The sequence below is a fragment of the Aspergillus stella-maris genome (assembly GCF_047715825.1).
Source record: "Aspergillus stella-maris strain CBS 113639 unplaced genomic scaffold BDV14scaffold_12, whole genome shotgun sequence".
Classification (NCBI taxonomy): domain Eukaryota; kingdom Fungi; phylum Ascomycota; class Eurotiomycetes; order Eurotiales; family Aspergillaceae; genus Aspergillus; species Aspergillus stella-maris.
This window is the reverse complement of record NW_027396806.1, coordinates 169,443-195,329: the sequence shown is the minus strand read 5'-3', so window position 1 is coordinate 195,329 and position 25,887 is coordinate 169,443. Positions and strand designations below refer to the sequence as shown.

The window sequence follows — 25,887 nt, the reverse complement described above, 5'->3', positions numbered from 1 at the left end:
GCCTCCATTAGACGCGGGCCGCCATCAACGTAGCATCTAAGTGGTCTAGGGAGACGGCAGTCGAAGCCCGCCGCGAGCCCTGGGCACGTTGGAATGGGAACTTCATTCTGTACGGTACATGAAGGACAGGGAGCTAGCCACATTTACATCAAAAGATCCTTCTTAGTAGCGAGTACCCCCAGTAGAGTGGGCAAGAGCTTTGTATTCACACTCTCGTTTCTGCTGTGTCGAGAAGAAGCCAAGGAAGCAACTTGGCCAGAAAGCAACATCTTGTAGGTAGACATTGACACTCAAAACGGCTGTTATACCAAAAAAGCAAGCCCAGTCATAATGATCGGGGCCTGGGGGTGGGGGGGAGGGTTGGGACGAGGAGTCGAAATCTCCTTTAGATCCATTGAATCAATATACAAGCTAAGCGCCAGCGCTGTGTCCCGGGGAAGATAAGACTCGCCCTGCGGATTCCCCGCCAAAACCAGCCTATTCAACCCCAAAAACTCCTTGGAGTACCAGAACGGCGCATCAAGTTCATCCGTCCCGCTGTAGGGATCTGTCGACGGGCCGCCCTCACTCCTCAGCCACGCCATTGAGTTGAATCCATTACAGATCGTACCCGGCGTGTGAAGCACATTGTGCAGCTCTAGCGTGCGCGTCGGCGCACCCCTTGCTGCACTGGATCGCACTTGCAATCGAACGGTGCCTATGCCTGCGACATAGATGGAGCTTAGGCCCCCGCCCATTTGTCGACCTACGCGGCGGTAGGTGGTGAAGGCAGAGCGGTTCTTGGCGTAGTGACAGGAGCCAGAGACGATCATCCAATCGTGGCAGCGGCGGCGGGGAGGATTTCTTTCCTTTGCCTGCCGCTTGCGGGCTCTCATGTCTTTTGAGAATTCGCCGATTTCGCCCATTTTGGTTGTTGAATAGGATCGTTGGCTTGAGGTTTGCAGAGAATTGCCTCGCGGGCCTACATGTGTTTCGGTCAACGCATTGTGATTGTAATCACGGCTCAGGGGAACTGACAGTAGGTGAAGTCCTATTGGACCGGAAGCGTGCAAATTAGGACAGGTAGGTGGGAGCAGGCCAGGGGTAGGAGGAAGAAAGAAGAGAGAACTGACAACCAGAGGTGGTTGCAGGTTACAGGTGCGGTGGCACCGTTCTAGGGGTAATTCAGGTTACAGTGGTGGATCAGAATCGGATGACTAATCAGTACCAAAATGAATGAATAACGTATATTGAAGGTCTTGCTCTTCGAACTTATGTATCTGGCCAGAGGCCTCATTAGATCCCGAAGAAGAGGGGTACTATGATATCATGTATCCTCCTGAAATGATAGATCACATCCAGCGATAGTATAGATCAACTGGATCATCAAGGCGCTTTACGATTGGCCTAGCTGAGTAATCCAAGTCCACCTTGGCTGACACAAAATTGTCAGCCAAGGCGAACTCATTTTTGGGATTCTCAGCTGGGCCAATTGTACGCTCATTCACCTATTGCTGGAGGAAATACACTATCGATGAAGGATACGGGATACGATACTACCTTTTCGGGATCTAATGAGGCTTCTGGCCAGATATTTAAGCTCTATACAGACTGCAGTTCGAAGAGCAAGACCCAGGTTGCAGGTCAAGTGACTTGTTTTTGGTCCCACCCGACCTCGCTAGTGGCTAATCAAGTCACCTAACACATAGAATATCTTACTAGTAAAATTGTATTTTAATTCTTACTTTATTCTATTTTTAGGTAATATTAAAGTCTGTAACCTACTTAAAATTCATTTAAATTTTATTTAATATATTAAAATTATGGATATGTATACTGTGATATCAGCCGTGGATCGCCATCGAGGAATGGGATAGCTACAACTCGCGGTTGGCGAGGTTGTTAGCTGACCAACTCGAGATGGGCAAGGACGTTGGCTGAAGTCACCGACCTCGGCGAGAGTGCAGATCCTCTCCCTCGTTACGGTAGATAAATAGCAGTAGAAAGCCCGTCTCACCTAGACGGCAAGGCAGGCGACAGTCGAGGCCTCCGGCCTGCGACCTCGCCACCAGCGGGCCAATCCTGGCCCGCAGTCCGACACAATCGACTTTATTCCTATAAGTATTATCACATCTGGTAGCATGTCTTCTGGTTGTCCTTGGAACAATTGGAAGGAAGGTAACCCAACATCAGGAGACACTACCTTCACCAACCCGAGAGACAAAGCAAGGACCGTTTCGCCGAACCCGAGTGGGTACTGCTACTGTCAACGACTATAGCGATCGCCCTGGAACCCCACAAAAACAAGGTGTTTAGAAAGAAGCGGTAACACACCGCAAGCCAGTATTAGGAGACTTTAATACTGACATTGCTGTTAAGGCAGAAGGCGAAGCGAGAATAACACACTATAACAATATTGTGAACAAGGATAGAAGTCAAGAGTTTTAACAAAATTGACAACAACAAAACTATCTTTTGACCCCTTAAATTAATTAAATTAAAAACCTCAACCTGTCCTGACATGGCTGATCCGCAGAATTACACTGTCCCTGTCGACCCCCAGCAACAACAGGCCTTAATAGAGACCGGTGGAGGGGCTGCGTTTGAAGAACCCCCTGATCACTGGGCGCCAGTCTTCAGGAACCTCTGGATAGCCATGGGACCAGGCGGCTGGACACCATATAACGCCCAGCTGTTTGAACAACAGAAAAACCAATTCCTGGCGCAGCAAGCTCGGCAAGTACCAATGCCACAGCCAACTGCCCAGAACAACCAAGCTCCTCAACAAGATGGAGCTTCATCCACCGAAGGAACGATGACCCCGAATACGATCAGAAACAGAGAAAACATACCTCCTTATTAGCAGCCAACCTCCCTACTATCAGGTTGGCAAGGATTAGTCTATGTCATTCCTTACCTATTATTCTCTACCTAGTCCTTATTAGCCGACACATAAACCAGCCTACTAGCTGCCCGGCAGGCCGCCTGCTATTAAGAATAGGATGCTCGGATGGCAGTCTTGGCTCCCATCTTGCCCTTCAATTCCATTTCGCGGGATGGCGGATGTTCGCCTCAGCGCGGAACATGACCAAGCTGAAAGATGTTCAGCAGGCGGGCATTGAAGCTGTCCAGCTTGACACTCTGTCCGACAAATCAATCGCCGCCTGTGTGTCCCGAATCGAGGTATTGACTGCTGGCTCCGGAAATGACAACAGCGGCAAAGACTCACTTGATGCGCTCCTCAATACCGCTGATGCTGGGTACCCCATGCCATTAATGGATATCGAGATCGACAAGGCTCGACAGCTATTCGAACTCAATGTCTGGTCTCTCATAAAAGTATCGCGGGCATTCCTGCCTCTCCTCACGAACTCACCCCATGTCCCGAAAGATGAAGCCCTGCTTATTAACCGCACCTCTGTTTCTGGCCTCAACGCGGGGACAGGCCCCTTTGCAGGATCGTACAATATGTCCAAGGCAGCGGCATCAAGCATGACCGGAACACTACGGAGGGAGCTTCAGTCATTCGGAATCAGAGTTATTAACCTGGTAACCAGCGCGGTGCAATCCAACTTTTATGACAACGCCGGCGCGCCTGTTTTACCCGCCAACCCGCTTTAAAACTTGGCCAAGGAGAAGGTGGAGGAGTCCATGATTAATATCGACCATGCGGAAGATACTCCGACGGAGCAATGGGCCAAGAATGTTGTCCGGGATATCACCAGACCCAAACCGGCTTTCTGGATCTGGCGCGGCAAGTTCTCAACCTATATTTGGATGGCCACGTACCTGCCGGTAAATACGTTTCATGGGATTATGACGAGGTGGGTTAGTTTGGACCTTGTGGAGCGGAGCTACAAGGAGCAGAGGCGGTGGTGGTGAGTCGGCTGAATCAGTGTATATGGCAGCAGTTAGATAGAAGTAGCTTTAGGTTGAATAAACATATTTGCCTTTATTATTAACCGGCCGCACCCTCCCTACCAATACTGACTGCGTACATTATTCCAACTAGCATCATCACCATCTGGATATATAATAACAATCTCAGCAAGGGATACTTCGCAGAAGTGGTAGTCCCGGAGACAGAGGCACCGTCACGGAAGGCCGCGCCAATAAAATGCCCAGCCTTTTCGATGGTATCTATAGTCATACCCTGGGTCCGTCCCGGTGGTGTATTGTCTGTATCAATGTTGCTTTTAGACTGCTTATCGTGTACCTTTTCGAGATATTTAAGTACTTCGCTATCAAGATCGCCGTGGTAAGCGAGGTCCAGAGGCGTTTGGTCGTTTATGTCTCCGAGTCCAACATGGCAGTGATGCTGGACAAGAATTCTAGCGGCATCAACGCTGCGTATCAAATGGAGCGGTGTCTGACCCTGGTAATTGGTCTCAGAAACTAATTCTCTGCCTGGTTCTTCTGCAAAAATCAAAGAAAGAATATCGATATGGTCTGCAGCTGTTGCGAGGTGGACCAGATTGTTCCCCGAGAGAATATCGCGGTGCATGACCATGGGATGACCAGATTTGAGTATGTCCTTCACTATTTCCCAGTGCCCGATACTCGCTAGCGATATTGCAGGCAGATCTGTAAGAGATTTCATATCCGTCCTCGCCGTACCCTTGCTAGACGCGGAGAAACTTTCGTATAGGACACTTGCTACGTCTTCGTGGCCAAGTAGTGTGGCGAGTGTATACGGTGTGCACCCTGTACTGTCAATCTGATAGATGTCTGCATTTAAATCGATCAAGGTTGTTGCGACATCATGAACCTCGTCCCTATCTGATAGGGCCGCGTAATGGAGCGGAGTTAGGCCATTGTCATCTCGAGCATTAATATCTGGTGCAACTCCCGTACTGGCTAGGATGGCCGAGTACAGCAGGCGAATCATCGCGGGCTGTCCAGCTGCACTTGCGATATGGAGCAAGTTTCTCTCGCATTCCAGTGGGAAGGGACGAGACTTGGCCAACTCCTTGACAGCTTCCGATTCACCAGCTGCGACCGCCAGGGATAAAATAGTCCTACCAGCCCGATCCTTATGACTGGGGTTGGAGCCCCCTTGCACCAGCTGCCTAATCAGGCCCAAGCACTCGGTACTACTGCTTGATTGTTTGTAATAAACAGCATACCACAGCGCAGTGTGACCATGCACGTCTATAACGTCAAGAGCGAGGGAGGAATCATCCAGTAGACGTCCAGCAAGTTGATAATATCTTTGTTTCAGAGCAATCATTAAGGCTGTGCGTGCTCCTTTGCCAAATCCCGCGTTGATATCAATTTTCTCTGATGCGAGCAGCTGCCCAAGAATGCCCACTCGACTCTCCTGTTCCGGACCCACATCTGCTATTCCTGGAAGACCACATATTGTGTCAAGCAGCGCCTTGTTATCTATACGTGCGTTCATTTTAATAATCTTACGCACCATCTCTTCGTGACCCTTGAGGCAGGCGAGGCGTAGTACGGAGCGACCGCTTCGAGGGTCGGCTGCGTTGATATCGTGATCTTCATTGAGGAAGGTCGGTAGGAAGGTTGATAGCCCGAACCAAGCACATAAATGGATGACACTGGTATCCTGATGGATTAGAGTAACACGCCTCTTTTCACGCATAACGCAAGCCATTGCAGGAATGATTCTTGTATATATTTCGGTGTCTTGTAGTAGGTCAAATGCTTCTTCCCCGGTCTCGTAGACAGAGTTGCGGACATGGTCTCCCCAATGCTCCAGAGCATAAGCTAGGAAAGGGTAGGCTTCTATATGATCACAGTGCGTGAGAAATTGACCACCCTTGAGGTAATCTAGACAGACACGAGCCATGTTGGCGCTTGGGTTTCGTAGCCACAGGCCTTCGCCGCTGTCTGTAAGAGCGGTTGCAATTGCATCGTTGAAGAACCGCACAAAGGAATGATGCGCGTCGCCCTTGTCGATGGTGATAAGCCCAGCAGTCATGCGCAGGATATCAGTGCGACGGTTGATGTTTGACTTTTCAATGATCCCAGTGTCACTGGTAAGAGCCAATGCGTGCTGCAATTCCAGCAGTGTCAATGGCCGGCAGGTGGCAATGAGGAACGCAAATGTGCGGAGTGCTATTTCATGCTCCTTTTTACCTTTTAGTTTCTTGATGGAATCTATTCGTCTGTTGCAGTACCCCTTCAGGTAGTCGCCTGGAACGTTGTCCAGGACGCGGAAGAGCTGCTGGCTGTTCTCTGGGACTTTGCGCAGATCGAGCAATGCAGCTGTCCAAGCCTCTGCGACAATTACTTTACCCTGTGCCTTTGCTGCTATGTCACGAGAAACTTCCTTTGCTAGCCCAGGTCTATTGCGCAAGTACTCAATCACAGCTGACTCCTCGTATCTCGTAAAGGGATGCACAGCCTCATCGCGCATGTCCACCGGAGGAGGAGGTGCTAGCTTGCTGAGACAATATGTTTCCAACTCGCTCTGTGGTGCGCGTACTTCGAGTCGAACCGTGTCGTATTTCCTGACCATGTTGCATTCTGGGGGGTATTTACCACCCTTTTTGCATTGCAGGCAGACATCGTATCTCTCGCCGTCCCGTAGGCCCGCGAAATAGATGTTGACATTTGGTCTTCCACATGAACCGCACCTCACCATCCCCGTAGTCTCTCTGTATCCAAGTGATGTGGTGAGGAGGCTGATGGGCAGACCTCTGTCAATGAGGTGCAGGGGGTATGTTCTGACCACTTCCTTGACGTCCTCCGAGCATTCATTGAGCCCGTCAACGATCAGGTATGTGCGGTCGTATTTCAGCACAAGTTCCTCAAGGATCTCCTTCAGCATCTGGTCCTTCTCCAGCGCCCGACTAGTACTTGGCTGCTTAAGCTTCTCTGGTATCTCAGCCGTGGCGTCGAATTCAATCAGTTGCCGTATGAAGCTTCCCAATACCTTTGCACGCTGCTGAACCTCGCGTTGTTCGTCACTCAGGCTGATGTGGACGACCGGTCGTGATGGGAAGGTATTTCGGAGATGGAGTGCAATTATACTCGAGAGAGCAGTCTGGAAAGCAAGTATAGCACGGATTAGCAATCCTCCAACTGTCATTATTCATTGAGAAGGAAACATGCCTTGCCAGTCCCAGCCTCACCACAGAGTCTGAGTTGCCAAGGAGCACCATCCACCCAGTTTTCGAACTCCTCTGACTCCAAGATCCATTGGCCCATGGGCACCAGCGCTGGGGGATGAGGCGGTGCGCTTATCGTGGAGAGCCTATCCAAGAGAGCAGTATCAAGAACGGCTGCAAGTCTATCCATAGTCTCTGTTACTATATCTCAAGCTTGGGATTAGCCCCCTCGTCTGCACTGGCGAGAATTACATCAGGCTGCTACATACACTGTTTACTAGCCAGCTCAGAACGCTCGACGACCGACGGCTCCATGACTGAAAGCAGTTCCTTTGCGTATGCCCCCGCGACAAGCGCCGCGTAAGGCTGCCATAGCTTGTTCTTGTGTGTATCGGCGTAGTCCGAGATGCCGCAGATCGCAATGCAGGGGAATGATCGATTTGCCAGTCCTGCAGCCTCCATCTCGAAACAGAGAACATCGTCACTCTGGCGCATTCTGTCGCGCATCTCTCCATCTCGCAGTAGCGTGTCGGCCGATGCAACCAGTCCGTAATGCACGACCGGGGTTACTCTCGTCTCTCGACCTTTCACTCGGCTTTCCTCGTCGCAGGTGTCACAACAGTTTGGTCTACCGCCGGATGCGTGGTGATAGATGGTTTCGAATAGATAATCATGCTGCCGCCCCGGAAAGGAGAAGTCGTCTGCGTCGAGCTGCAACAGTGCTCCATCGATGTATTCCTGCATCTTCCCCAGGCCCCTGTTGTGATTCGACTGAACCTTCCCCGCCGCGCTGATGAGCATCGGCTGTGGCCCGTTAAGATGCGATCTGATCTTGAATCCACCAGGGTACATTGCACCCTTGTCGTATTGAAGAAGGCCGCCTGTGGGTTGAGACAAGTCAGTCAATGCACCAGCCAATACAGCAACCTCAGACGGTGACTGCAAACCATGATTTCCATGCGGTCTGCTAACCACCACGTCGCCCAACAGGATGTCCTTCTCATTGCCACGACGACCGACTGAAGATGTTGCGCCGCCCGCGACTCCGACCATCAGGCCAAAGCGGATTTGCTGGAACGTGCGAACCATGTTGACGGCAGCAGCGGCGGTGTCAGTGCGGCCCTGCGTGACGGGGCGCACAATAACGACATTATGTTGACCGATGCGACCGACAACATAGACATTCTCATCACGAGGCGTACGTGGGACGTTGTGCTCTTCGTCGAGAAGGGCCGTTGCGGCATCTTGTTCGCTCTCGAGAACGCAGAACCACCCAACGGTGTAGGCATCGTGAGTCAGAGTCTTCATTATGCGTAAATGTACCGAGGATTGTGATGGCTATCGCAATCAAGGAAGATTCCGGGGCACCAAGAAATAATAGTAAGACGCGAGGCTGAAAATGTGCGATCATAAAGGTGGGTTACACTCATCTATAAGTTGCACTCTAGGTCAATTATATCAGCACTACGGAGGCTGTGCAGGCCTGCTTTGCTTATCTATTCTGCTTAAGGTGTAAGAGAGGATCGGAAAGAAAAAGGAGAAAAAGCAATATTACGTTAAAAACCTCACAAATCAAGAATCAGCAGACCGTACCCCGGCAGCAGTGGAACTGAATCTGCTCTGTTCTTGGTGATGCCCTATTGCTTGATAATACATTCTCTGCAGACCATGGAACGGACGACTGACCAGTCCGCTTGCTCTGTTGCCGCTGCGCCCGGACTGTGCGACAGAGGAGTGAGATATTCGGGGGTTCTGTCTGACTGCCTATCTGATCAGACCTATTGCATCTGCGCACTGTATGACAGAGGCTTAAATTTCAAAGCTGATCAGATTCTCTCATTATTGCACCTCGGCAGCCGGCGGCACTCGCATACTGAATGGCCTGGACAGATTCATGTTGCAACATGTAGCGAGACAGAAATAGTATAACGGCATATCTTAACAAGTCGAAGCTTATAACTGGGCATTGCCCTGCATTGAATTGGCCAAGTAAACAACCTTGAACCTCCACCCCAATTCGCCATGGTACGCAGGCTGGCAATCGTGCTGTTGAGCCTCTCGCCGGCTCTGGCCTCAGTGCTTCAGCTCTCTGGGCGTGCATCCTCTACTTCCACTTCATCAGCCTCTGTCCCAGATCCCACTATCTGTAGTACAATTGTACAGCAAACAGGTATGCCCCTACTACCCCCCACCCCCCCAGCTCCGTTCACGCCTCACACATACTGTCAATAGATGTTTTTGTGTTTGATGCAAGTCAAGTCTACGACTGCCTCACCAGCGTCCCTTTCAGCGCAGCGGTGGGCAGTCGTCTTGTCAAGTATCTCAACGACACAATCCAGTTCCAGAGCACCCTCGCCTACCTCAAGGACCCACCGGCGGGGTATCGGCAGCCGGCTGTTGACTTGGTCGGTGGTCTCTCCCAGTTACAGAGGGATATTGATAATGGCGCATTTGACAACGAGTATGACTTTGAGATCGCTGTACAGCGCTTGCTGAATGCAGCTCACGACGAACACCTCTTCATGTCCGGCGGTGCTCTTTCGCCGTTCACTTTCGGGTCCCCTTATGCTATCGCATCCGTATCAGTAGATGGCATAGCATTACCCAGGGTCTACATCGTAGACGACTTGTTCGCCAACGAGACAAATGATCTCCCCTGGACGCCGTCTCCCATCGCTGCCATCAACGACCAGGATGTCGTCGAGTACCTCACAGCCTTTGCTGCTCTCAACTCGGTTGGCAAGCTTGAGTCTCACGCAGAATGGAATATGCTGATGGAAAGTGGTGCGTTGGATGCACAAGGATATGGTGAAGTGTTCTGGACGTCTGCTCCGTTCTACCCTGGCGACAGTATCACTTTTACTTTCGAGAATAACACCTCCCTTGGCCCTTTTGCATGGGATTCTATATACTTCAGTCCTGGCGACACCGGTCCGCTGCAGACTGGAGGCGACTTCTATAATTTCTTCGTGCTCGGTTTCTATCCTCAGTCATATTACGATGCTCTCGAGGAGGAAGAGTCCGTCACAGGAACCCCCGTCTCCTCTGCTGTGGCTTCTTCGTCGGTCCCCTCGCCCTCAGCTTCGGCTGCCACGACCCCAGAGGACGACTTCCTCACAGCATACCCTCCAAGCTCGGATTTCATCCTGTCGGGGTCTAGTGACGTTGACGGACTACCACAGGGCTACTTCCTTAACGACTCGTCGCTTGCAGTTATTACCATTACTGGGTTTGTCTCGTACAGCAAGAATCCTATGGCATTTACGGACTTCTTACGCCAGTTTCTGGCCCGAAGCCAGGAGGCAGGGTTGAAGAGGGTGATGATCGATCTGCAGCAGAACAATGGCGGGCAGGCCCTGTTGGCGATCGAGTCCTTCAGGCAGGTCAGTTGTCTGTTAGCTTATACTTTTTTCCCGCTCTAGCATTCCACTAACAATCGTAGTTTTTTCCTTCCACTGCGCCTGTCTCGCCCAGCCGCAGACGCGTCCATCCCGTGGCAGATGTGCTGGGGTCGACGTTGACACCCTACTGGCAGCACCTCGAAAACTCGTCCAGTGTCGCCCTTAACTTGATGACGAGCGAGTGGGTAGTTGCTGATCGACTCAACGCAGAGACCGGTCACCGTTTCACTTCCTGGGATGACTACTTCTTCTCAGCATCCTCATATGGCGAAGACCGGTATACAAAACTGGAGGAGTATAATCTTACCGACACAACCTTCATCCGGGAGGCACGGGCACTGTGGTCGATAATCACCCCAGCTCGCAGCGATACAAAGCAGAAGACATAGTCATCCTCACCGACGGTCTGTGTTCCTCTGCATGCACGATTTTCCTCGAGCTGATGCGCCAAGCTGGCGTGCGCACTGTCGTTGTAGGCGGCCGGCCAGACCTCAGTGCCATGCAAGCAGCCATCTACAGCGCCAGTCAGCTTGACCAGGACATTCTCCTAGTACAGCAGATTGACAATTCGACTACAGGCCTATTCCCCGACCGCACGAACGACTTTGTCACTTCCATTTTCAGGGTGAATCTCCGAGACCAGATCCGAGATGGTCTGCCGCTCCAGTTTCACTACGAGCCCGCCGACTGCAGGATCTTCTATACACCCTGGACTTGGTACAACTATACGAATCTGTGGAAATATGCTGGTGATGCCGTATGGACGAATTCGAAGCTCTGCGTCATGAACTCCAGTCAGCCTCACCCAGCCACCCCAGCATCATCATCAGAACTCCAAGCGCAGAGCCAACCCTCCGCTTCCCCGATGGCCATCAACACAAACACAGCTCAGTCCGAGGAGTATTCCGCAATTCTAGACCCATCGAACGATATTCCCTCTGCGGTAGACCGCTTCTCCCAATATGATCTCCTCCCTTGCAAGGGGGACCGAGACTGCAATGGCGGCGGTCACTACACCTGTGAGTCCATACGGGTATGCCACAATATGGTGGTAACCTTCGAGAAGCGTTGCATCAGGACTTGCTCTTCGCAAGGTCGACACTGCCAGGTTGGCACCTGCACCCTCTCACCGTCGTTGTCGTCCTCCACGTCCAACAACAGTCCCCAGGGGCGCCGGACCCGAGGCTCTGGCCCCCAAGGAGGATCCAAAATCAAGCCCGTGCCAGGCAAATGCATCCCAAACCCACCGGCATGGTGCGAGGACCCGGCGAGGGACAGAACTCTTACCAGCGCGGTGGTGAGCAGAAAGCAGAGCAATTACGCTGCTTCCATTAAGAAGAATGGGCTTGCTTCTTGCGACATCTTTGAGGACCGAAAGGTCTGTTTCACGCCAGCCAATAAGCCGATTTATTCTGCGGCTATACCTGTGGATCAAGATCCTTACGGCCAGTTTTCGGCTTGAGCTGAGTGACCCGTCTACTACATATTACGATTTCAGGATGCTGTCAAATTGAGTGACAAAGGTGACCTTCGGCCTGGGTAATCCACTATCTTGTCTATAGTCTACTTTGTTATATTCCAAACAAAGTAAGCGACGAAGAACAGGATTGGATACTTGGTGTATAGACAAAGCTATTGCTACTTTCGTACTCTCAGCCCGTCTTCCCTTGCAGTGATGTAACATGGCCAGCCGTATGGCACTACTATCAAGTAAGCCATGTCAGACCAACTCTGCTTTGGGTCTTGCTGTCGGATATCATAGTCCCTGACGAGCGTTGCGATGACCTTTAGAAGCTCAATTGTTGCCAGATTCCGTCCTTATCACCCAGGCTTATTGGTATTGGTTTGAAAGCAAGGTGTACTATTTCTATTATCTGCGTGGTAGTTTTCCTCTCTGCTATTCCCAGGCCTAAAAGCCAAGCAAGCTAATGCCCCTATAAACTGGTTACACTTTAATAATAAGCGCAATTCCTTGCTTTGTATTGGAGACCTTATGTGGGATTAGCTGTAAACTAATTATAGTTAAGTCATGCTAAAGGTGTGAGTACTTTAGCACTTACAGCCACTATTTATATATTTAGACAGACTTGTGGCTATAAAATATTTACTTATAGATTCTTAGGGATGCAAGGCTGTATCTTAGATAATACTATTACCAGAGCCTGAGAGTAGTTATGAGTGCAAGTCCAGGCTGGACTTGAAGAAAAAGGAAGTAGCCTGCAGACGTCCCTCACTAAGTTGATCGCTCAACTTACTTGAAACTTCAATCGTGATGTAAGGCGCAGAATTAATGTAGCCAAGCAAAACTGAGAAGGTGTGACAAATGCCAGGCTCCATTCATTTGCCAGCGGCTCAAGAATGCCTGGCCGTCCTTCTTTGATGATGAGCCTGTGATTATAGCCACCAATAAGCTCTACTGTGTAATGCAGCCTGTGCTCATCAGGGTCAGGTGCCTTCGCAGAGGCTCGGGCTTTCGGCCTGAAATATCACGCAAATAAGCAAACGAATAATGGCCGTCGCAATCAAATCAGATTATACATCCGGTCGATCCCTGCAGCCACCACTCATGAGAATTCCTGCCAGTGGCTTGGCCTGCGCAGCCCATTAAATTTAAATATGCCCGGGACGCGCTTTGCAAGTTACACAATGGTTGGCGGGGAGGGGAGAGGGTTCAGTTTGGTGACGAATGACAGCATTGCTGGACAGCTAAGCGAGCGGCTTCTGCATGATTTGAGTTTCAGCTCGGAGAGGAGGTGCGGGACCACGACGCACGACTGAGAACCCCTCCAGCCGGACAGAGTCATAATAATAGATTTCGTGGACCTATGGTACTGGAGTCTGGCTGGTAACTGCAGTAACAGCGCTGTTGCACGGAAAGGCAGAGTCGGAGACTCCTTATGTATGGGGGCTAAAACATGCTCATGTACTATTGTAGTATTAGAGGAATGTATATAGCTTATCAATCGGCACAGGAATATTTCGAAGATATGTGGCAAAGCTACAGTGGAAAAGTAGAGGATCAGCTAATTTGCAACTCGTGTCATCATGCCAATACATCAAGCGAACATTCTATGAAAGAAACAAACAGGAGCCAAGGAAGATCCTATATCTCAACTGGGGTGGAAAATGGTGTTTCTTGACGTGAAGAAACAGGCGAAGTAGAGACTCATTGTCAGCCTGTGCGTCTGAAGCTATGAGTAACGCCATTTTAGCCGAGTACTTGACCTGGACTGGATCCGGGCGAAGAGGTAGAGTGACGCCGTAGTTGCTGACCCGTCCCCCCCCCGAGGATGTTGACCAGGTTGTGCATTCACCGTTGTCGCCGGTATGTCTTCCAAGTCCACCCTAGAGCCCTCGTACAAGGAGCTACGCAGGGACTGCAAGCTACGATGTCGATTCGTCCCAGCAACCGATTCCTTGACAAAGCGCCGGATAGAGTATGGCGGCGTAGTAACTCTGCTATTCTTGCGAGTGACGAAGAATGACCGGAAGGACACGGCGGCGGCCAGGAAAACGGCCACCTCGGCGGCAAGGAACTGCCAGTAGACCTCCCAGATAGTGTCCACCATCCCCTGGTAAATGAGGCCTGACACTCGAATGATGGAAAGAGAGGCCATGATGATGCTCAGGCAGAGGGAGCAGAGGAGGATGATCTTCTGCTTCCACGGAACGTGGACCTGCCAGGTCACCCCGACCGGAATCACAACGACTATTGTAGATTTCAGGGGTTAGCCAGCCCGTTGGTACTACAGGTTGCCTCATCAGTTCTAGTTGGGGATTTACTCAGAAAATCACCCAAGATATCCAGCACCATTTGCGCGATTGATTCCGAAATCAGGAGCTTCTTGTAGGGCCCCGAGGCGCATTCCACTGCTCGTGATTGGTTGGCACTGATTAGAAAGTGGACAGAAGGCAAGAGATGGATGTGGACGAGGATAATAGAGAATGCTTACGCTCTCTTGGGTCGAAGAAATAGGGACAACTAGTATAGTAGGTTGCGACTCCGTAGCCCAGGACCCCGATGTTATAGGGGACCACAAAGTTCCAGTAGAGCCACCACAGCCGGATGCGATCGATCAGACGCTTGAAGAAAACGAGGAAGCTAAACTTGACGGCCATGATGGCGCACCAGGTCATCATCAGACAAATGGTGACCCATTTGTGGAATTGGAACGAGGTTTGCATCCAGTCTGGACCGGGAATGACTCCTTCTACTTGTTTCTGCAACGCAACGATCAGGTACATACGGTTGAGGACCTCCTCATGCATGAATCCGATGCTAATGAGCAGAAGGGCAAGAGCCACGGCCAGGAAGCCATCGTCGATGCTCGGTCGCTGCCGTTGGATGCGGAATCGAATTAGGATGCGGATGATGACTCCCACCAGCGCGAGACCGAGGAGAACCGAGGTCGAGATCTATGGTGAGTTCGTTCGTCGCGCACATGGACGAGAATGTGTGGAACACGCGGGACAGAGCACATCCGGCCACCGAGTTCTGGGCGGACCGTTTCCTTGTCGCCCTGGACAAAGGGAAAGGGGTAGACGAGCCAAGGTTCTCTCTTCGCGGTCTTGAGGGGTCTTAGATTCCCTACGGTGGTATGTATGTCCCTTTGGCCTACCTACCGAGCCTGTTCCCCGCCCCCCTGAAACGAACACTCTGCTAATTTTTTTTTCTTTCTTTCTTTGTAAAAGGTGGATTCGGCGCCTGTCCCGGTCGCCTTTTTGCAAAACGGGTCATCCTGTTCACCTGTGCGCTGCTTGTCACCCAGTTCGACATGGACATCAAGACCAGGGACCTCAGCATGGACTCATCCACGTACGGACTCGGGACGCAGAAACCAAAACAGAAAATTGTTTTTGCGATCAGGCGGAGAGAGGGATAGGGCAGGTTTTAGCGTGTCTTGGTCGATTCAGCCCCGCTGGCTCTTCGGTCTTCTTCACCTCGTGAATGGAGTGGTTAGTTGTGAGGAAGGTTGCGGGGCCAGGTTTGGAGCTGGAGGCGTCCGTGGGCGCATGCCGTGTTATTGGCATTATTGATTAGCTAGGTATGGAAATGTACCTATTCCGCTTTCCCTTCATTGCATGCCGCGACGACATATACCATCTCTGCAATGTGCTTCGTTCCAGTGTGATTTTCTTTGGGTCCAGCCGCTATCTCCTCAAAACTGCCGCAATCTATGTCACACCATACGCGATACCTTCTAAGTCTGCCGCATTGTTTCTTATGAGGAAACGCGGGGTAAGAAAGAGCGGGGTGAGATAGAGTAGGTGAAGAAGAGCACAAAAACTGAGCCTAGTCTTGTAGGAATTTCACTCATTGGCCCTGTGGTACAGCCGGGGTATGTTGTATAAACTAGTTGTCACCGTGAAACCTTTAAACTACAATGAATGTACGTGGTCCAGGTGCTTAGTTGGGCGAGTGGCGTCGTCTTGATGACTGATTCAAACTGTAGATGTCCCGACAGGCTGGAAAGGAACATGGGAGCCGGCCTGTTTAGGATTCGCTGTTCCCACCTTTCTTTCTGTTTTCAGATGCTAGTAAGAAAAGCTTTTCATTCTATCCTTACGCAAAATGGCCGAGAAGTGCCCGCTTTCCGGATGTGGTAATTAGGCTTTGAGTGGTGGTTGCTTTTATAAATGTAATGAATGCAGGCTCAGGGGAAGGAGAGCAGAATGACGTCTGTATCGACTACACGCACGTAGCCTACTAAGGAGCGGATGCCTTTAACAATAGGGCTCAATTCTACTGCTTTAATAGACTCTTGTTAATAATATCTCTTCTACATGAAGGGGTAAAATCCTTAGGGGATTGGAGTAACTCGCGGCCACGCCGCTAGTAATCACATAATCTCACAGATTCATATTAATTGGCTTATAATCTTTATAAAATAAATTGAAAAAAATATAGCTGTAATATATAATTACCACAGTAAATAATAGGATTTAGAGATTAGGACCCAGGAATATTATATATAGCGGTATTAATAAAATATATACTTGATTTTAGATCCTTAATGTATCTTATTGTTGAGTTAACCAAATTCAAAAAAGTAAGATTTATATGGGTTTTCGCGCCCACGGACTGACCGGGAACTACGAACCGACCGGGATTTACGTTACCCTGATTCGACGCTAGTAGCTCACACCTTATGCCATCCACGTCTCGGCCGAAGGATCATGAGGAAGATCAATCCCTTGGAACAAGCTGTCAAAGAGAGCAATATCGATTCCCTGGAGATCCCAATCCTCGCCTGTATCCGGCGATAGCGGAAGTGTAAGTTGTGGATCAAAGGCAAATGCTTCGTCCAGAGCAGCGCCTTGTAATGCGTTGTCAGTGCGATTATCCAAGGAAGGCCAGTCGATACTAGACACATTGGGTTCAATGAGTTGGTGGGCTTGGGGTTCTTGGGAGGTGGAAATAAGAGGTTGCTCGGCCTGCGTTGTTCTTGAGACGCTGCCGTGCTCGAAATTGATTGTGCCAAAGTACGGAATGTGGATGTGCAACGCCTTTCCCTCATGGCTCAATGCTCCATCTATCTCCCCGCCGTCACAGTTTGATGAAGTCGTGCTATAAATGGTACCATTGGCAGCGTTGGCCTCAACGTCGAGCAGATGTTGAATGACATAAGTGAGCTTGGGAGCTATGGCATCTGAACTGCTTTGTTTGGCCATGCACTCAATAATCTCGGACACCCCCTCCATTATTCCGCGATCGCTTGGGCGGCTGTGAGCTAATGTGCTGAAGATACTGCCAGTACCTGGACGCTCGCTGCGTGAGATGATATGGCCAAGACACACCACGGTTGTTGCAACAAAGGCTAGGAAGTCACAACCGCGGCAGTAAAAATTCGCTGGGTTTGTACTGCGGAAGAGAACGTAGCGGGATATGATTTCTCTGCTGGAGTTGACGGCGGTCATCTTGCTGTGATCAAACCTTTGGTCTGCCGAAGGTCGTAGCATATACGGGAGATGCAGCCGAGTGAGCAGGTGGTAGTGTGTGAAATGGAGCATAGTGCGAATCGTGTCGTTGATAAGCTCTGCATCGTCGGTGAAGCTCGGGGTCATCCACCACTTGGCCGGCATTTCGGCAGAAACGTTAACAAGCAGCCGGTCGACCTCACAGGTGTTAGACAGGTCATTGATAACTACATTGCTCCGTTGTACAATGCGCGCTGACACCGCACAATGTAGGCGCTCCAACCGTTCAATGGGGTCAAACTTCCGCAAGTCTTTGGGGACTGTGAGTCTGCCCTCGTATGGAATTTGCGGAAGGCCAAGCATGAGAGATAGGTAGTGGTCCATCTGCACTAGACAAAAGCACATATCGTCGGCGTCGAATACTGCGCGAGTCGCCGGGAAGATGAATCGCGAAGGGGGTGGATTGGCTTGTCGGTGAAGACCCAATACCTGGACTGCCGCAGTTGCCCGTCGTATAGCTAACCAAGCCAGATGGAGGTTGCCGACGTAGTTCTGGTACATGACCTCTAGCATGACGCACTCGATGGCTTCCACGGACGTCAACAGTTCATCGTTTGATGTGACCAACCTGAGGACTCGATCGACGGCGCGAGTCATTATCTCTCGGTAGGCCACGCCTAGATCCCCGAGCCTCTGGAGAGCAGAAGGAACAACACCCTGCAGGAACGTAGCCAAGATAAGAAGACTCCGAGCGATGAGGACCGGATGCGAGCCGGGCGGCGGCAGCTTAAGCATCTCTTTGGGTGGTGGTGGGTCCTTGCTCCTGAAACCAGGGTAGGGAGTACACACTCGCCAGTATAAGGGAATGGATAGCCCGACAGGAAGAGAACTGATGATTTCGAGATCCTTGTCGCTAGGCCATGCGGCGAGAAGCTCACGAGACAGGGCTTCATACTTGCCTCCCTTTTGACTAGTCGGTCGCGATATTGTAGAACTACTTTCATGTATCAAAGGCTCTTCTCTTGTAGATGGTACCTTTTGCTGTACCTCTGCTCTTCCTGAATCGGTCAAACGAGTAGGCGCAATCTCAACCAACCGCTCAAGCAACTCCTCCACGCGACCAAGTCTCTCCTCAATATGGCCGGAACCTCTCGAGACCAGTGGTACAGCAAGAGAGTCAGTCAACTCCTGGCTAACACAAGACGTCCCCCGCCGTCTGCAATTATTGCAGACTTCATGGTCGGCCGAAGCGAAGATACAGCGGACCTTGCGCCGCTTGCATTCCCAACAGTTTTTCGTTCCTTTGCGAACTTTTCGTCGCTTCTCGGAGGGGTAGTCGTTTGAACTTGTCATCTTCAACCAATGTTTGGGCGTTCGTGAAGGGAAGATAGAGAGAAGGGCAGAGGTGAGGAGGAGCGAGGGACCGCTGACAAATGCTTCGGCCGAATTCTCGGTGCTTTGGCTGGGTTGGGGGCTGTAAGACACTATCACACGTTGAGCTGCGGACACAGACGATTTCATTGGATTAGAATGAAGAGGAAACAAGTTGTTGGGTGTGTAATACTATTTTCACTCGTGAAAATAGGGTACAAGTTATAGGCGAGTGATTTTACTATATTACTACTGAGATATATATTCTAGCCCTAACTTCTTGACGATGAAAAGACGAACTATATCCGCAGCAGCAACCCGGCTACATCCCATGTCCGAACAAGAACAAACTTCTTGAAATAAGTTCAAGACTTCCCCTTCCAAACCTCCTCCAAAAACTCCCCAACCTGCGTAAACTTATAGTCAGGCAAAAGCCCATTCCAGACAGGTTCCGCATGAAAAGCCTCATTCGCAAACCCCATAGAAATCCCAGCAGTAGCAGGCCTCGAGAACGCCAAAACCTGATCTTTCGGAATAGACGGGTGATCAACGATAGGAACCCAGGACGTCTCCCAAGTGCCCGCCTCAAAGTCCTCCTTCTTCACCTTCTCGACCTTAAAGGGTGCACCGCGGACTTTCTCGCCGATAGCGAGAAGTTCACCGATTGTAAGCGATGTACCCTGGATACCGCTGAACACGGGCCATTCTCCCTCGTATTCGAGTGCTTTGCCGATGACCGCGGAGAAATCCTCGATTGTTGTGAGTGTTATCTTGGAGTTTTCGGCGCCGTCAACGATGATTGCGCGGCGGTTGTTGAAGTCAATTGGACTGTCGAGGGGCTTGAGATACTTCATGGGATTGTAAGGGCGGCTGAGGTAGTTGGTGAATAGGCCGGGGTGGAAAAGCGCGTATTCCAGGACTTTCTTGTCCTTGTTGAGCTCGGCGAGGTAGGCGCGGATGGAGATCTTGTAGGAGTACCAAGAGAGACCGTCAAATTTAGATCTGAACATGCCAGTTAGCGTATCTCTGGGGAAGGATTGATGGCTGGGGAATAGTTTACGATGCCCACTCGCTAGGCGCAAAGCGCTTCACGCCAGCTTGGATGGCGGTATCGATGAGACGCCTCTGTGTCGGACTTGTCTCGGTGTCCTGTTCGATAATGAACGAAAGCACAGTGTGGACGCCCTTGAGGGCTCTGGCCAGATCTTCGGTGTCTTCGTAGTTTGCCTTGACCCAGGTAACGCCCTGGGGAGGGGGAGTAGGGGCGTCCTATGGCAGAAGATTAACTACCGGTGATATGCGCACTTCAAGGGGTTGATTCAGTGTACCTTGCGCGAGAGAATCAAAATTTCATGCTTGTTCAGGGATACAAGATGGTCAACGAGCTCCTGAGCAACGTCTGTCCGGTGATTAGTGGGCACGGTTAGAAGGGGAGGATAGTGAACGTACTGCTATTTCCACCGGCAATTGCGATTTTGACCATTTTGGAGGATAGGTTCCTGAGATAAAAACTGAAACTAGTTCTTGAAGTTGCGAATATTGTACAATAGTTGCTTATGCTCCTCTGTTGTTGAGAACGCGAGTGGTCTTATATGCTTGGTCGCTTCGACCGAGGATTCGGCCGAATTTTCAAAAACGCAATTTGAGACGACCAGCTACTGTACCTGGGTAGATGTGAGTCGAAGCTTTCAAAGACACTTTTCAATTGTTCGGCCGAACTCTGTAAGATGTATCTGTCAGGAATAGAAGTACTCAATGAGCCGTTACAAAGCAGGGAAAGAGCCACCGACATCCACCATGAAGGGCGAGGACGGGAGATGAAGGTCTTTGGACTCTTTTGTGTTCCTGAGAGTTCGATGGATTAATCGACAGCCAATGAATTCTTGTGCAGAGACATTTCCTCGATATGGTGGTGGCCTGACGGTGGTGGCTTGACGATGAGAGGTTCCTCCCAACGTCATGGACATAACAGAATGAGGACGAGGACGAGGACGAGGACAAATACGGAGCATAAAGACTCCAGGTACTCTCAGAGTGAAGCAGACACTCACCTGTTTTTCAGACTCAGATGGCAACAGTACGGAAGTCCCGTCAAGACTGGTGATTGCAATTGTGAACAATGCATTTACGGATGCCTTGGGATTCAGGCAGCAGCGCCAAGTAACGGCCGTGTTACTCCTCCTCTACCTGTTCTCTCTTTCCTCACATCACCCGAAATTTTCAATGGCTTTCTCCCCGCAGGTTTCCTTCTCTGATAAGAAAGTCGCAATTATGAATTACATTCCAAGGCTTCCCCAAGAGCTAGTCGACCATATCATACATTACTACTATGCCGATGTGTGGCTCAACGTATATCCCACCGCAAAGGGCATCGAGTCGGGCGCCAATCTGTTGAGGCTGAGACAGGTCTGCCGTAAGCTCCCACTGTTTGTTTCAGACTAAATGCTTGACTGGACATCCCTGACTCACCTAGGGAAATTTGATGCTGGTGTTAGGGATGCGCTCCCAAGTCTAGACGAAATGTTAGTGTTCCCAAGGGGCATGCCTCCGTTGGTAAAGGCGAAATTGCTTTTTTCTTTGCGAGACGGCCCCTCATCGAGAGAGCACCGGCTCGTTACTGCTATTCGGCGTACACTTGTTCTAGTTTGCTCGAAGGGAAACCTCGATGTTGCTTATACCGGAAACCAGCATGGGGAATGGGATACACAGTGGAACAGAATAGGGAGGGCAGCCTGTCTGGTGGTAGCGCGACTGGTCGATATCAACCCAGAAGAAGCAGAATTACCGGCCACTACGGAATTGGACACAAGTCTGTCTGAAGTGCCCGGAGTTCAGGCGGAAAGGAACACCGAAGCGCTGGACACAGTAGCTCACACCATCGCGGTTGGAACTGCTGCTCACGCCGGTGAAGTGGAACTCCTACGCGTACTCTTTGCTCAGCGCAAATATTGCAATACGCCAGATGTGTACTTATTCGAGCACCCGATTCTAACTGCGGCGCGCGAGGGACAAATTGACGCAGTGCGATTTCTTCATGACCACAATCAACTTAGCCTTGGAGATCTACTTGATCAAACAGGAAATACGCCTCTGCACTGTGCAGTTGTCTCAGGAAATGTAAAAGTTGTCGACTTCTTCATTCACAAAAAGGAAGTCGGGACGTGGCCATCAAATTTCGACAAAATGACCCCCGTGGAGCTCGCAGCTTCGCTGGGCAACGAGGCCCTTACTAAGTACTTTGTTGAACATATCTGGAGAAAATCGCATGAGGACCTACAACATTCCAACGAACTTGCCGAACAGCGTGCCAGAGTACACTTGTCAGCAATGCTGTGCACCGCAATTTTCGGCGGCCAAATGAAAGTACTCGAGTTAATCATTCAATTCATGGAAGGCAAGAAATTGCAGCTTCTAGTCAGCGGTTCGAGATATGAAAATCCTATCTGGGAAGCAGGATTGCAAGGAAACCTCGAGGCCGCCAAGATCCTCATGCGACGGCAACTCACCGGCTCTAAATCTGCTTCCAACGAGTTGGCCTGGTTGGGCCTGATCGCGTCGGCTACGGCTGGTCGCATAGAGACATTCGAATACTTTTTGTGGATGGAAGGTATCCACACTTGGATAGTGAGGGCTGAGCATCGCCTGCTTGCACTGGCCATAGCGATCAGCAAACTTGAACTGGTCCAGTACCTCGTCGACTGTTATCCTTCAAAAGAAGTCTTCGCGTTAATCGAAGGGGCATTATACGTCGCGGTCCATTATACGGGTCGTAGAATTGTTTCTAGGCTCGCAAAACGCAGATACTCGAGCAATCCAGTGGAGACCGACTTTAAGATGACTTTGGCTGCTGCGGAGACCAAATTCCCTGAGATTGTGGCCTTTTTGGACGAGGAGGGTTGGATTTAGCTAATTAAGTAACATCACTCGCCATGTACCCCTAGTGCTACTGATTCAATGGACTAGTCGTATTTGCACTACAGTTGCTGCTCCTTTTGTAAAAATGGAATTCATGTACTAGAGTCATCTACTTCCGCATCCTGCAGTGCACTGCGCTACTGGCGATCTTGAACTCACCAGCCCCGTACAAGCAGAGAACATTGTCCCCGTATGCCAGTGTAACAGAATTCTCCGAGATGATCATGCGAAGCGATCTACGGATTCGAGGAAGTATTACCATGCGGAAGGTACGAAGTAGCATGCCCCTTCATGGACAGCTTCACGTAGCAAGACCAACCCAGGCCCAGATCCTTAGGTACCGACCAAATGACAGCAACCAGGATCCCGTCCTACAGGCCTCCGTCATCTCGATTTATTCTTTGCACTGAGCGGAATCTTCTTTATATAGTCCATTAATTCAGACTGAGGTCCAGGCCCTTGCTCACTAAACTTTACCTATGGTAGTTGTGAAGGAACACCTGGAATGGATCAGGCATTGGACCTCGAGACTTGGGCAGCGGAATTCACAGTGAAAAGCGTCGTTACCGCTGCGCAGTGAATGGAGTGGACGCGGAACCTGGGAAATCAGGCAGCAACTGTCCATGAAAGTAAACAATGGCAGTGTTACCGAGATTCTTCATTCACTCACCACCACCTCTTCTCTCTTTTACTCTCTTTCTCTTGCTTTATCCTCAAATTACTGGTTTTCGTCTTTCTTCAAGCGGCAAACATGGCTGGCCTCGGTCGTCTCCCTCAGGAGCTGATCGATATGATCATACATCACTACCAAGCCGATATGTTGAAGACGCTCATTTACAGCTCCTTTAGGAATGACGTGTAAGAGAGGGGAGCTCTTTTCTTGCACCTGAGACGAGTTTCTCGTAAGATCTGCACAAGCATTCAAACCCCTTCCCATTTTTAGCAACGTAGCGTAACCAATTCAGGATGGAGCATTGGACCCGGGGTCTCGTTTCTACCTTCCTATCTCATCGCGAATAGGTTTGGCCTTTCTTCGTCTCCTCCGGTCCATCACATCTGTCACTCCTCTTTCAGCTTTCCCATCCTTCATGTACCCAGCAACATGTCCTGAAGAGCTCAGGCTTCAGCTCATTGACCTTCAGGTTCCTCGTCGTACACGCACTCATTTTAGGGCTGTTCGTAGCGCGATATCGGTGCCAAATCTTCTCAAACGACTGCGATGACGGTCCTTTATTGCCTCACAAAGGATAGTCCTCATTAGAGCCTTTTCAGTACCTTTGCGTCTTCAAATCTATAAAAAGGGCTGCAAACTTCTTTGGGCGCTATTGTTCCAAGGAAGCCCCACGTACGAACAACTTGTTCAGAGACCAAAACAGCTGACATGGTAGAAATGTCAAAGAAATACTGAACAAAGCTCTCGAGTAAGATATAAGCTGTCAAAGTCGGTAAACGGTTGGTCTTGATTTTTCTCTTTTTCCTTTCTGTTGCGCTTTCTCAGGCTCATCTGTCAATCATGTCTCATGCTCGTGGTCTCCCGCAGGAAGTGCTTGACCAAATCATATCATGCTATGTTTCTGATCTGGCCACATATAACCCGCCCTGTTATGCGAAGGAGAATAGAAGGAAATACGCCATCTGGGCCTTAAGCCTGCGGTATGTGTCAAGTATGTTTGCGCTCCTTTCTACGCTACACCTTTAGAAATTGGCCTCTGTTACTGATTAAAGATCAAGATTCATTCAACACTACCTTGACCAGGTCGCTCCAGTACCTTGATCGATATACAGATTTCAAATGCTGTGCGGACAACTTCGCGCCATTATACAGAGTGGCAATGCTGCATGCACTTAGGCGCACTCCAGGTCCACAGGAGTGCGGGCTCATCAGGGAAATCTGCCGAGCGCGTGACTTGATTTGGGAGAATAAGAGACAATACAGGAGTAATCAACGCGCTGCTGAAAATGGGTGTACCTTGACGAAGAACCCTTCTGGAGGATTGCATGTCTAACGACCACGATGGCGGCTGGCACGAAATTCGGACCTCATTTAGAGTCGTGGTGCATAGCAGAAGGCAGTTACCTGCGAATTTCCACCGACATTCTGTGCTACATGGGCGACGTCTCAAACCTCCGCCCGCCGTTCGTGCCCACACGTCGCGAGGAGTGGTCTCAATACGGACGTGCTGCTTTTCTCGCGGCACGAATGAGCCGTCTTGAAGCCCTGGAATGGTGTTCCTCAATGATGAGCCACAAGGGAATCCCCCCACTCGATGGCAACGGGAATGGAATGTGCCATGCTACGATTCTTTCGGGAAATATGCGTGTCGTTGAGCTCTGCTTTTCGAGGTATCCGGATCACATTACCCATAACAAAATGGGGCATACAGCGATGGGTCTAGCAGCCAAGTTGGGCCAAGTCGAGCTCGTGCAAAAGTTTGTGGATGTTTGAAAAATTGATTCGCGCTTTCCGAGGGAGGGGCTAAACGCAACAAATATGCATCAATCATGTCACAGATGCTGAGGGTCGCAGCGTCCGAGGGCCAACTCGAGGTCTTAAAATGCGTTCTGCCCTACGCGAGTGAAGATGTGAGATCACATGGTGTCCAGAACGCAGTACGCAGCAGACACTTTGAGGCCGTCAAAATCTTTATTGGCAGCTGCTGCTTTGAACCTGGTGCAAAAGTCTACAAGAAAGCAGTATAGTCCGGGCTCGTCTCATCCTGCTTCCACGGACACCAGGGGCTATTCGACTACTTCCTAACCCATAGATGCATCTCACCTTGGGCCAAGGAGTATAGCGCCCACGTTCTGGCCTTGCTGCTCGACCAGGAACACACCACTTTCTTCAAGCACTGCGTGCGCAGTCCCTTCTTCGGGAGTGTTACCGGCGGGCGCCGGGCCCTGGACCTTGCCCTCGAATATGAGGTTGATCGCGAAAAGGTTCTACAGTGGACTCTGTCGGAGAGAAGAGAACTCGTGGTTCCTCTTCAAGAGGACCACGAGATTTGGCAGATGCCGAAGAGAACATTTTCTGAGGCTGCCAGCTTTTTGCAAAGCGCGGCCGAAGCCCACCACGGTGGCATGACCGGGTGTGATTCGATGATGGATCTCGATTGACCGGATCTCATCAATCCTTTCCATTACAGTGGTGCCAAGAAAAGGCATATATCTCATAGCTTTCGTTTAATAACGATCGGCCGTTATAATTGATGCATGTTTAATGGCCCTTC

The 25,887-nt window shown here is 50.4% G+C and overlaps 8 protein-coding genes across 8 annotated transcripts; 4 read left to right on the top strand and 4 right to left on the bottom strand.

Annotated features, from left to right (window-relative positions):
* Window positions 1–2: 2 nt before the first annotated feature.
* Window positions 3–1,204, bottom strand: BDV14DRAFT_168998 (uncharacterized protein). Its single transcript, XM_073767964.1, has 2 exons — window positions 1,018–1,204; window positions 3–961 (listed from the first exon to the last, which is right to left on the bottom strand). The coding sequence occupies exon 2, from the start codon at window positions 903–905 to the stop codon at window positions 303–305; it is 603 nt and encodes a 200-aa protein (XP_073630643.1). The 5' UTR covers window positions 906–961; window positions 1,018–1,204; the 3' UTR covers window positions 3–302.
* A 1,833-nt stretch (window positions 1,205–3,037) lies between these two features.
* Window positions 3,038–3,905, top strand: BDV14DRAFT_168994 (uncharacterized protein). Its single transcript, XM_073767963.1, has one exon. The coding sequence runs from the start codon at window positions 3,043–3,045 to the stop codon at window positions 3,598–3,600; it is 558 nt and encodes a 185-aa protein (XP_073630642.1). The 5' UTR covers window positions 3,038–3,042; the 3' UTR covers window positions 3,601–3,905.
* A 32-nt stretch (window positions 3,906–3,937) lies between these two features.
* On the bottom strand, window positions 3,938–8,363 carry BDV14DRAFT_197688 (ankyrin repeat-containing domain protein; the record flags this gene model as incomplete). The annotated part of the gene is made up of 3 exons (XM_073772748.1): window positions 3,938–7,029; window positions 7,080–7,256; window positions 7,325–8,363. The coding sequence occupies 3 exons, from the start codon at window positions 8,361–8,363 to the stop codon at window positions 3,938–3,940; spliced, it is 4,308 nt and encodes a 1,435-aa protein (XP_073630641.1).
* Window positions 8,364–9,077: 714 nt separating this feature from the next.
* Window positions 9,078–11,918, top strand: BDV14DRAFT_188158 (peptidase S41 family protein; the record flags this gene model as incomplete). The annotated part of the gene is made up of 5 exons (XM_073771027.1): window positions 9,078–9,225; window positions 9,288–10,438; window positions 10,498–10,751; window positions 10,817–11,587; window positions 11,618–11,918. 5 exons carry the CDS (start codon window positions 9,078–9,080, stop codon window positions 11,916–11,918), a joined length of 2,625 nt encoding a protein of 874 aa, XP_073630640.1.
* A 1,729-nt stretch (window positions 11,919–13,647) lies between these two features.
* On the bottom strand, window positions 13,648–18,895 carry BDV14DRAFT_197686 (uncharacterized protein; the record flags this gene model as incomplete). The annotated part of the gene is made up of 5 exons (XM_073772747.1): window positions 13,648–14,165; window positions 14,240–14,326; window positions 14,410–14,872; window positions 14,899–15,034; window positions 16,617–18,895. 5 exons carry the CDS (start codon window positions 18,893–18,895, stop codon window positions 13,648–13,650), a joined length of 3,483 nt encoding a protein of 1,160 aa, XP_073630639.1.
* On the bottom strand, window positions 18,863–20,643 carry BDV14DRAFT_168989 (uncharacterized protein). The gene is made up of 4 exons (XM_073767962.1): window positions 20,195–20,643; window positions 20,074–20,144; window positions 19,806–20,014; window positions 18,863–19,747 (listed from the first exon to the last, which is right to left on the bottom strand). The coding sequence occupies exons 1-4, from the start codon at window positions 20,226–20,228 to the stop codon at window positions 19,111–19,113; spliced, it is 951 nt and encodes a 316-aa protein (XP_073630638.1). The 5' UTR covers window positions 20,229–20,643; the 3' UTR covers window positions 18,863–19,110.
* An 87-nt stretch (window positions 20,644–20,730) lies between these two features.
* Window positions 20,731–22,724, top strand: BDV14DRAFT_168988 (uncharacterized protein). The gene is made up of 2 exons (XM_073767961.1): window positions 20,731–21,158; window positions 21,219–22,724. Exons 1-2 carry the CDS (start codon window positions 20,969–20,971, stop codon window positions 22,649–22,651), a joined length of 1,623 nt encoding a protein of 540 aa, XP_073630637.1. The 5' UTR covers window positions 20,731–20,968; the 3' UTR covers window positions 22,652–22,724.
* A 1,950-nt stretch (window positions 22,725–24,674) lies between these two features.
* BDV14DRAFT_197683 (uncharacterized protein) lies at window positions 24,675–25,774 on the top strand (the record flags this gene model as incomplete). Its single annotated transcript, XM_073772746.1, has 3 exons — window positions 24,675–25,100; window positions 25,172–25,270; window positions 25,361–25,774. The coding sequence occupies 3 exons, from the start codon at window positions 24,675–24,677 to the stop codon at window positions 25,772–25,774; spliced, it is 939 nt and encodes a 312-aa protein (XP_073630636.1).
* Between the last annotated feature and the right edge of the window lie 113 nt (window positions 25,775–25,887).

What these genes read in the sequence shown, in the direction of transcription:
- BDV14DRAFT_168998 (XM_073767964.1), bottom strand. Translation starts at nt 905, where the DNA reads ATGGGCGAAATCGGCGAATTCTCAAAAGACATGAGAGCCCGCAAGCGG.
- BDV14DRAFT_168994 (XM_073767963.1), top strand. Translation starts at nt 3,043, where the DNA reads ATGTTCGCCTCAGCGCGGAACATGACCAAGCTGAAAGATGTTCAGCAG.
- BDV14DRAFT_168989 (XM_073767962.1), bottom strand. Translation starts at nt 20,228, where the DNA reads ATGGTCAAAATCGCAATTGCCGGTGGAAATAGCA. An exon ending in AATTGCCGGTGGAAATAGCA is followed by an intron (nt 20,145 to 20,194) that starts GTACGTTCACTA and finishes ATCACCGGACAG; the next exon opens with ACGTTGCTCAGGAGCTCGTT. An exon ending in TTTTGATTCTCTCGCGCAAG is followed by an intron (nt 20,015 to 20,073) that starts GTACACTGAATC and finishes CTTCTGCCATAG; the next exon opens with GACGCCCCTACTCCCCCTCC.
- BDV14DRAFT_168988 (XM_073767961.1), top strand. Translation starts at nt 20,969, where the DNA reads ATGGCTTTCTCCCCGCAGGTTTCCTTCTCTGATAAGAAAGTCGCAATT. An exon ending in GAGGCTGAGACAGGTCTGCC is followed by an intron (nt 21,159 to 21,218) that starts GTAAGCTCCCAC and finishes TGACTCACCTAG; the next exon opens with GGAAATTTGATGCTGGTGTT.